General features: G+C 40.7%; 1 protein-coding gene across 1 annotated transcript; it reads right to left on the bottom strand.

Moving 5' to 3' along the window:
- Positions 1-507: 507 nt before the first annotated feature.
- stard7 (StAR-related lipid transfer (START) domain containing 7) lies at positions 508-7,277 on the bottom strand. Its single transcript, XM_056253278.1, has 8 exons — positions 6,771-7,277; positions 3,805-3,965; positions 3,558-3,607; positions 3,060-3,170; positions 2,179-2,257; positions 1,965-2,068; positions 1,795-1,879; positions 508-1,317 (listed from the first exon to the last, which is right to left on the bottom strand). The coding sequence occupies exons 1-8, from the start codon at positions 7,220-7,222 to the stop codon at positions 1,151-1,153; spliced, it is 1,209 nt and encodes a 402-aa protein (XP_056109253.1). The 5' UTR covers positions 7,223-7,277; the 3' UTR covers positions 508-1,150.
- Positions 7,278-11,141: the final 3,864 nt, after the last annotated feature.

The raw sequence follows: 11,141 nt of genomic DNA, 5'->3' as shown, positions 1-11,141 counted from the left end.
ATTGTCCCACTGCAGAAACCATGAAAAGAAACAACAAAAGTCAACATGCATGTACCTTTGCATTTCCTCAGACGATTAACATATTTTTTTCTCCACACGGCAAACTGAAGTGCTACTGTATCTGTAGCTTCACTGCTAGGTTATGACAAACATCAGTATGAAACGATAGGACGGAGACCAGAAACTTGATTTACGGTATATCCTCAGGATGTTCAAAGTCATTTCTGTTCAAAGTGTGTAATCTGCATTAACAAGCCAAGCTTGACTCTACCAAAAAATTTTTTTTTTAAGTATAAACATGTATAATACAGACAATCCCATTAAAGTGGATTCCCAAACACACACAAAACAAACTCCCATTATTCTTTGCACTTGCACAAAATCCATCCATCCTGCAGCCTGCCCTTCCACTTTCATTACAATATGGATTCAGACAGCATCACTGTCTCTCATAGCATCCTCATTTGCTGAAGTTCAGAGTACAAAAGATGTTTTAGACTTCGCGCAGGAGGAAGTCCAGCCAGTTCGTGAGGATGTTGCGGTTCACATAAGACACGCCTCTCTTTTGTTTCCAGAGCAGGTTTTGGTGATCCCATGAAGGCTGTTTGGGTTTTACTGGCAATGAACATTCAACACAGTAAATGAGGACGATGGGGTCTCAATCCGGTTCTGCCGAGAGCAGTTCACCACAGTATAAGCTGGAGAAAAGAACCCACGAAAAGAGAAGAGAGAAACATACGTGGCTTTGTGCAGAAGCAACTTCCTGAACTTGAAGCTTGTAGGGCGTGTACACTGTTCTCCAGATGTTTTTCTGCATTTCAACTGCACAATCTATTCTGATGATCGTGAGACACAGAAATGCGCAGTAAAATGCTGCTTTGGTATGAGCGTCTACGATTAATAACAGCGTTATTTTGGCTCATCTCATATAGATGCACCCTACAGAAAGAGGAAGTAAACTAACAGCACGAAAAGTGAGGGATGCGAGTGCTTAGTTTGACAGCTAGTGCAGTTGGTCAAATGGCATAAATGAATTTTGGGAATCGGTGGTTCGGATCTCTTTGTGGCTTCAATTAATGACCCCACAACAAAACAAATATTCGGATCAGGTTCATTTTGCCACAGTACGTCAATCGCTGCAGCCAGACGCTCAGGCGTAGATCTGGCTTGGGCCTCTGGTGTGAGCGTTGTCAGCTCCTAGTCGGTCTTGTGTGGGCTGGGTAGGCTTTACGACGCTGACGTAGTCTTTGACACAGAAGTCCATGTTTTTAGCTCTGAGAGCAGCGGTGTGAAGCTTCTCCAGGAAGTCTGGCATGCCTGTGGGACAGAGAGGAAGTGAAATCGATGTGAACAGGTGTCAAGAAACGGCAGCTGCAGAAAGGGCAGAACTCAAGGACAACTATCATAACGGGAACCAAATCATCTGTGAAATTCCAAACTGTGATACTAAGATGAATAACAGTTTTCTATGAGAATATATTTTTAAATGCTATTTATTCCAGTGATCAAAGCTGATTTTTCATCATCATTACTTCAGTCTTCAGCTTCACATAAATGCTGATTTGCTGCTAAAGAACAATTCTTATTATCATCTTAATATTTTTGCAGAAACAGTGATATATTGTTTCTTTGATGAATAGAAGTTCAAAAGAACAGCATTTGTTTGACATTATAAAAGTCTTTACTGCCACTTTTTATCAATTTAATGCACCCTTGCTAAATAAAGTGTGGCAAAAAGGTCATTTTGGACCCTGGACATTTCAGGACAGTGAGTGCATTAAACAGACGGCTCACCACTAGACACCATCCAGCTGACGCAGTAGCGAGGGAAGACCGTCTGGGGATCGTCGCTGTAGGTCAGCAGGTAGTCAAAGCCATTCTGTTAAGACAACATAATTAACTTAAGACTGCATACTAAGACCAACCGCAGACCGACTGACACACAGGAGATTCCCTGTTCTCACCTCATCAAATGACCTGTGTGGGCGGATGACCAACTTAGACTGGTAAGAGTGCACTCGGACGAATTCCTGGGTCTCTGGGACAATGGGGTGTTTAACAGCTCTGCGTGGAGAAAAAAAAGGCAAATTTAATAAAAGGGAAACACTTAAACCAATAAACACTAATTCAAATATTACTAAATAATGCCTTTAAAACATGGCAATAACACTTACCTAGAGACTAACATCATTAAGTTGTTCTCCACATCGATGTGATAACGGCGCACATAGACGTAGTCTCTGGAGTACATAGGATACTGCACAGGAAAGGTCAACAAGTAATAGCATTATTAACTATTAAACAACAATGTAAATACTAACAGATACATCAAATTAAAAAATTAAGCTTACGCATATGTTTACTTGACAACGATGTATTAAAAACGGAAACGTTTTTCATGTACAGACGACAAAGTTGTCAAAATGATCCCCGTTCATTCGGATACGTGAAAACGGCTGTATTATTCATGCCAGGCCAGTAGATGGCGAAGTCACTAAATAAAGAAACACTTCGTGCCTATAGACTGAACATCTGATATGCATGCGCATAACGTCACCGTTTTCACAAATTCACGTTTTTTTAGTTTACACGGAGACAAAAATGGTATTGTTTTCAAAAACTTTGTTAAAAAAGCGGTGTCCTGTAAACGGCCCCTAAAACAACTAATATATTTGTTATTCTTGTCATTTTAATCAAGTTACACTGTGAACAATACTGGTATTGAATTTATAACTCAAATATGTAAATTCATTGTAATGTAATAAATACTTAAAATCCTACACCCACAAGTCCTTGCACTTAAATTATTGACGTATGCTTGGTCACACTTAAAGTAGTCGACCTATTAAGATTTTGAAGTTTAAATCATCCAAGCAACTTCCTTCATCAACGAATTCACAAGCACAAAGCACAAAGAAGATTAGGATTAAAGGCTTTTAAATCTTCTGTCAACTAGTACTAGATTACACTTCCTTTAATTCAACTCAGGCCAACTCACTTTCCATTGCAAAATGTCTTGTTATGACAGAACACAGCAGAGAACTGGATTAATAGCTTACTGGAAAATGAGTCGCCCAATGAACGACCTCGGTGCCTGTGTTGACATCCCTGTCCACCACTTCCAGTTTGATAACCAGTGCGTCCCACTTCTTTCTGTACTCTGTGTCCAACTGGTGTGAAGGGAAATATTTGGGAGTCTAAATATAACATTCAAATTCCAACCACATGCGCTCACCTAGAAATATCATCATAGATAACAAGAGTGCAAGGCAGGTGATGCGTGAAACGTGTAAAGCCCAAAGTATACTTCGTTCTTTACGAGTATGTGAATGGCTGCACACATGGTGCACGGATACTGTGCTGACGCCAAAAGTCGCGTCATGCGCATAACCAAGTGTACACGCAAGAAGCGAAGAATACTTTGGGCTTTAGGCTATGGAAAGACTGAGCAATCCTGGGGCACACAATCACCCAAGACAAACCCAAAAGTAGTTTTTGTCTAGCTGGAATAATGAAATAAACTGCACAAGCTTAATATTAATTCTATTATTTAGTACCTGGACATTGAAGAACTGCCGGGGGGTGACGTCTGTATATGAACCAAACACTGTAAAGATGTAAATAGATTATTTGAATAGTAATAGACAAATGATTATGATGATTATAATTTAAATATCAAAGTTTCTAAAGGTGCACATGTCCTTGCAGAAACATCCCATTCAAAACACACATTCATATACAAAAATATATTTATTATAAGTAATGAGACAACAAATATATGTAATGTTACCATTTAAAACGTACCTCTGTATTCAAAAAGATGGCTACCCTGGATAGGTCTCCTCCAAACTCTGAAGTTTTTCTTCTCCATGACCACCTCCCAGCCTGGATCCACATACGCGGCTGTCTTTGGGGTCACATTCTGGCTCCTCACCGACTCCATGGCCTGCAGCTCCCATGCACACCTAAAGCACAGGTTCACACAAGTTGCTTAAAAAATAAGAACATGAAAAGATGCTAAATGTGTTCAAATATGACATTTTGCTAAACTGTGCCTCTCCCCTCACCAAAACCACACCCTCAAAATCCCCACAGCCAATCCGATGTTAGTAGACCTGAATGCGAAAAGTGATTGACAGGTAGAGAGCGTTTCTGATTGTAAATAAAAGGGCGGCCTGCTCCACTGTCGCTATTTTGCTTCTTACAAAGCTAAGGCACTGTTGATAATAGACACGTAAGATAGCTTAAAGGAAGGGTAGGCAATTTGTTTTATAAAAACTTTAAGTTATACTAAAACTAAACTTCTCTTCACATTCTGATAGCAATCAATAATAGAAGTGGTCTAAATACTAAAACATGTAGGCCTACATATATCTTCTGTGCAAGTCACAGGACCAAAACCTGTCCAATCATTGCATTACAATTAGTGATCGACCGATATATCGGCCAGCCGATATATCGGGCCGATATTTGCGGTTTTTACGTGTATCGGAATCGGCCGATACGCGGCTGCTGCGTTGGCCGATAGTTTTTTCCCGGCATTATTTATGGACAGGCGTCCACAGGCAGCTCTGTGCTGCTGGAGACGCTGCAGTTCACGTGCAGACCCTGCACTGTCCCTCCCCCACTAGCAGAGTGCAACCTGCGCTTCAAGATAACGGTAACTTTTAAACTTTCAAAGCATCTTTTAACTGTTTGACTGCTGAAATATTGTCAAACACTTTGAAAATGGAAACACGTTGCTTTATAACTGTTATGTGGTTGCAACTATATAGCTAAGCAAGTTTGTGGGTCCAAATGGAAAACGCAAATGACTCGTCTATAAAACTGCTTGCTTGCCATTGTATTTAGGGAGCTGCAAATAGCTGTAGGCTATCCGTTCAGTATGCATTAGGGCTGTCAATGAATATTCTAAATACGAATATATATTCGAATAGTTAAAAAAAAAATGAATTTTGAAGGTGAAAATTAATATTCGAATGTGGAAAAACACGCCCGCGGTAGCAGACTAACGTTACCACAGCACAGCTCGCTCGGAGCGCTCAGTGTCGGTTCTATGTACTGTGAAACTTCAATTAATGTATTTGTTTCAATCACTGAATGAAGCCTGCTATATACCTTAAATTGCTTGCACAAAACTCTTGATCAGCACTCAACATTTGTTTGTTGTTCATTTAAACCGGTATGCGCGGAGAGCGTGAGGGTGAGTGCGAGAGAGAGAGAGAGAGGCGCACTGCCTGCGAGTCGGGGCGAGCCAGAGTGAGCTCTGCGGTCTTGGCCATTAGTTGATTTACTGGGGTTTTTTTTGTAGTAATACGTTGTCAAATATGTTTAAACTCAAATAAGCTACTTAATACTAGTAGTTATGTCTCTTTGTATTAATTTGTCCTGTTATTGACGTAATGCGCGTCATTGACCAAATGCACGACGATATGCTCAAATATGTTTTTTTAGAGGGAATATACAAACGCCATTTGAGCAATTTTGACAGCCCTAGTATGCGTACGGTAGCTGTTACGAACACTGGTCATAGGATTAAGTAATACCAACGTTGTTCCGTGCTTTTTGTGGGAGATTTATTCAGCGACCACCTGGCTGAGGTTTGGACGCGTGTGGTGTGTGTCTCCCTCGCCATCGCAGTGATATTAGAGACTAGACATGCTCATTTTATTTTATGTAGAAAAATTTAAACCATGGCAGTAAATAGTTTGTTACTTTTAAAATGAAGTACAGTGTGCACTGTGTATTTTATTATGCTGGTTGCTACTGTGTGCAATAGTGTGATTATTTTATTTATGCTTAAATATTTATTTTCAGCAGTGAACTTTTTTTTTGTTCTACCTCATGTTTTTAATATTTGTTAAATATTGTTTATCTACTTGTTCTTGTTCTACCTCACATGTTTTTACTATTTGTTAAATATATATTTTTTTACGTTAAATAAATGTTACTTTTATTAAATTGAGACCTGTAACATTTGTTAACATCATGTCATTTTTATGATGTAAATTGAGGGAGCAAAATGTATCGGCTCCAAATATCGGCTCAAGAAAATCGGCAGCCCGTATCGGTCATCGGCTAAGGCTGATGGGGAAAAAATCGGTATCGGCACTAAAAAATCCATATCGGTCGATCCCTAATTACAATGTCCTACCTGCCTGTCAACATATGTACTTCCATACCTCAGTGCACCCTGCTCGCGCAGACATCACACATCATCAGCGCTTTCCGTAAGGCAGCCGCCTTTTACAGTTCCTCCTGAACCAAAACAGGCTTATGCTGCGTTCACGCCATGTCATAACTGTAATTACGAGATGGCAACCTGTGACGTTCTACCCGGAGCGGTTCATGTCCTCAGACTCAGATTTGTGCGTTTCTATGCCAACAATATCAATGTCGAAATTAATACGCAGCAGTCAAGTGGTACAATAAGAGTTCTGTAAGTTGTTTACGTTTATTATTGTTGTAATGTGCTTTGTGACATGAGGTAATTTAACACATCTCTCTTGTCTTGTGATGCTTTGCAGACTCTGCTGCGTGCATTCATGTGTTTTGGAGAAGGCGTGGCTTTGGAGGCACTCTGAATGGACAGTGGGACCCGTCCTTATGCTTTCAAAGCTAGCTTGCTATTACTAGCCTGTCCGAAATCACCTACCCTACCTTTAAGCAGTGCGAATGTCAAATAATGAGAAGACATTATGTGTCGTATTTCTAATATTACACAAAGCACCTTGATGTCACATAAAACAATCCAGAAGTGAGGGAAGTACCTTCTCAGCTCATCATCTCGGATCTTCTCTTCTTCCCACATGAAGACTCCAGCCAGAGCCGCGATGAGCTTCCCCGCGGGAGCGTGCTTGCTCTGCAGGCGCCGCCATATGCTGCCCACGAGCGTCCACCTGCTTCTCTCCGAGTACAGGTTTGAGTACAGCTCTCCTATCTGAAGAGCCCTTCTCAGCCTCTGGCCTGTCACAAAACTACAGTGGCTGGCGAATAGAGACAATAGTCTCTCCTTCTTCTTATTGTCGGAGGCCAGTTTGTTCGTTCCCCTTCCTGCTTTTTGGAGCCATGACATCAGCAGGCCCGCGCGCTCACCCAGCCACGAGAAACTCAACGATTTGCTACTTATCGCACCAGTTTGATTAAAAGTGCTAAAGCGTTGCAGTCGGACAGCTGTGGCCCCCATGTTACACACAGGGCGATGCTGGACGGAGGAGAACATTCTAGAAGAACCACGAACCGATTATATCTAGAATTCGACTTAGAAGTGCACGTTAAAGCGCCCTGAATTAGCTAAAAAGCAATGATTTACTATACAAATTAGTTCCCATGTGGTACTAGGGCTCAGATAACAAGTGCAACCCAATGTCAAGTGGACATGCACTAACGTTAGCTAGTATTATCTTGCAATTTAGGTAACTTTAACGTTAACGACAGCTGAAATGCACGAGCAAAATAAACAAATTTTTCGTATTTTCATCTCATATTATAAACGCTTTAACAGTAATTCATTGGATAAACAAACAGTTTGACATTTGCGAACGACTGCAAAAACAGATCAACTGACTAACGTTAGCTAGCCAAGCCTTCTCGACATGCCACCACGGGCACACTATGATTAAATCAACGAAAACAACTCGAATGTTTTAACGGTATATCATACACGGTATTTTATAACAGCTAAATTGATTATCTTATTCTTATGGTTAAATTAATCTTACTTTTATCTTCATGCGTTAGCTTCATGCCCTCACCGCCTCTCTAGTGAAATGCAAGTTTGCGTGACAAACAAGCCTGTTGGCCACGCCCATCTCACTCTTTGCGAGTTATTGGCTGTCTCTTACGTCGAGGATGCGCCTTTCCTTCTAATAGGCCAATAGGGCTGTCTGTCTTCTTTGTTCCAGACCGTGGATCAACCAGCATGTTTACATGACTCACCTTAAGTCAACCCCAATGGTAAAGGTCCTCTACAATTGTAAGGTTAAACATTTACCACGTGGCTGGTCCGTGCTGTAACGATTAAATTAATTGATAAACCACTTATTTCATGCATAGTATTCAGAATTGGTATACGTGTGTACACTACCAGTCAGAAGTTTGGTCACACCTACTTATTATTTATTATTACATCATCGCATTTTGGAGTAACTACGATTTTTTTGTTGTTGGTAAAATTCATGCATAGGCCGTATCTATCTATCTATCTATCTATCTATCTATCTATCTATCTATCTATCTATCTATCTATCTATCTATCTATCTATCTATCTATCTATCTATCTATCTATCTATCTATCTATCTATCTATCTATAAATATTTAAATATTTAAATATAACTGTCAGGACAGATCATAAAACAAAGTGCTTTCTTTCTTTCTTTCTTTCTTTCTTTCTTTCTTTCTTTCTTTCTTTCTTTCTTTCTTTCTTTCTTTCTTTCTTTCTTTCTTTCTTAACATGGGCAATAAATGCCCTTTTTGAAATACATAAAGCCTGGACCAGGAAAAGTAGAAATGCTCTTGCCATTAAAGTTGTTTTGCTGTGGCCACATGGGGGAGTTACAGCATATCTTCATAGAGCTTCTTTTAACTCTATCCCATGATGTAGCATAGATGAATTAGAGTGGATGCAACTACTGGAAACAGGAAGCGCCTTTGAAATGTGAAAATTGAACACATGACCATTACTCATCTCCAACAGACAACAATTTAGGCCAGTTTTACCTTAATGTATAATTCCAAACCTGCTATATTTGAATCTGTTTGTATATACAGTGTAGCCTACATTGTGTGTGTGTTTATACACACACATACATATAATGTATACTGTATATACAAACAGATTCAAATATAGCAGGTTTGGAATTATACATAAAGGTAAAACTGGCCTAAATTGTTGTCTGTTGGAGATGAGTAATGGTCATGTGAGAGAGAGAGAGAGAGAGAGAGAGAGAGAGAGAGAGAGAGAGAGAGAGAGAGAGAGAGAGAGAGAGAGAGAGAGAGAGAGAGAGAGAGAGAGAGAGAGAGAGAGAGAGAGAGAGAGAGAGAGAGAGAGAGAGAGAGAGAGAGAGAGAGAGAGAGAGAGAGAGAAAGAGAGAGAAAAAGAAAGAAAAAGAGAGAGAGAGATTTGAGCATTGTGCAATTAACATTCTTTTCCTATTCTTAATTTAAAGGAACACGCCGACTTTTGGGGACTTTAGCTTATTCACCATCCCAGAGTTAGATAAGTCCATATCCTTTTCATCTTCGTGCGTGCTGTAACTCTGTCTGACGCACCCACCGCTAGCCTAGATTAGCACAAAGACTGGAAGTTAATGGCTCCAGCTAGCATACTGCTCCCAATAAGTGACAAAATAATGCCAACATTTTCCGATTTATATGTTGTGATTTGTATAGTCACAGTGTGTACAAATAACAAGGTCATATGAGACACAGCCATCTTTTAACCGTATACTGGGAACTATTCTAAGAAGGCGAAGCGGAAGCAGAGTGATTTGGGCGGAGTAATTAGCGCAATACTCTGGGCGAACTCTTTGCTCCTCACATAGAAAGAAATGGACACAGCGACCCCATAGAATTCAACGGAGAAAAGTGAAGTCAATTAGAAGCACTCGCTTGCTGATGGCTGAGCGCACTGCGCAGGCTCAAACTGAGCTTGAGGACGTAGATGTGACGTAAGCAACCTGTCTGACAGTTGTAAGTCTTCTAGTAGCTGTGCCAAGAGGAATCTGAATCATTCCCTTCCGAATCTTGCAGAGACTGAGAGAGTGAGTATGAGCTGTCCATGAGATAGCAGCAGGATCAACTTTATGACTCTCTATGGGCTTCTCCCTTGACTTTATCGGACAGTATGCCTCCTCGTCCCCCCGATTGCCCGCGAGCTTCTCCTCCTGTCTATACGGTAATTTATCTACTGGGCGACAGAGAGTCGTGTGGTTATGACGCAATCGTTAGCCTATTTTTACAAAAACTGCTTCTACGGGGCCATAACGTAAGATACAAGGTAATGGAGCCTTTTATACATTGTCGTGTTTCTTTAGAAATAAACAATGGACAAATGGAGTCTTTAAACACCTCAGATGTAAAGTTATTCGCTGTCAAAGTGACGCCAAAATGAATGGGAGTCAATGGAACGCTAACAGCAGGTGAAGGCTTGCTAATCAATGGCGGCGGCCCCCAGGGAAGCTTCTGTTTCCGGCTGATGGATTACCCCCTTGACTCCTCACCACGCATAGATATATACACTAGAGTCGCCTTGGCTACGGCAGTTAATTGGAACGAATGCGTCAATAGAGCCGCCATCATGGAACAGGGGAGCCCCTCCTCTTTAATGCATCAGCGTCAATGTAGACAAAGGTCTAACGGAAATAAAATCACCATAAATCGTCATGAATGCGATTTTCTAGTTTTTTTGGTTCGTTCCAATTGTCAGACATGTATTTATCATTGAGTCCATAGAAAATTAAAACAATTTTTTTAAACATTCCTCCTAGTTCAGATTTCGTTCGTGTGAACATCCATATGCAGCACAAAAGTCAGAAAATCCATGAATTCGAAGTACAGGCGGAGATAGCAGCTTTACCTAGCTACTTCCTATGACAAGACCCCTGTTCCAAGATGGCGGCGGTTTTGGCGCATGCTTAGAAGAACCCCAAGGCGACATCTGGTGTATATATCTATGCTCACCACGGGGCTTCTCAGGTGCTGCGAGCAAATCACTCCGCCCAAGTAGCAGTGATTCGCCTTCTGAGAATATAGTTCCCAGTATACGGTTAAAAGATGGCTGTGTCTCATATGACCTTGTTATTTGTACACACTGTGACTATACAAATCACAACATAGGAAAATGTTGGCGTTATTTTGTCACTTATTGGGAGCAGTATGCTAGCTGGAGCCATTAACTTCCAGTCTTTGTGCTAAGCTAGGCTAGCGGTGGGTGCGTCAGACAGAGTTACAGCACGCACGGAAATGAAAAGGATATGGACTTATCTAACTCTGGGGGATACGGTGAATAAGCTAAAGTCCCCAAAAGTCAGCGTGTTCCTTTAAGAGGCCATATTAAAGAGAGAGACGTTTTACAAAAAGCATTTTTGAATCAATTTAGATATTCCACATTTTTACCAATTACAACAGATCAATCTGCAC

This window comes from Rhinichthys klamathensis, unplaced genomic scaffold, assembly GCF_029890125.1.
Source record: "Rhinichthys klamathensis goyatoka isolate OS25496 unplaced genomic scaffold, OSU_Roscu_1.1 h1tg000104l_1, whole genome shotgun sequence".
Taxonomy (NCBI): domain Eukaryota; kingdom Metazoa; phylum Chordata; class Actinopteri; order Cypriniformes; family Leuciscidae; genus Rhinichthys; species Rhinichthys klamathensis.
The sequence above is the reverse complement of the archived record's forward strand: the minus strand, read 5'-3'. Positions and strand labels throughout refer to the sequence as shown.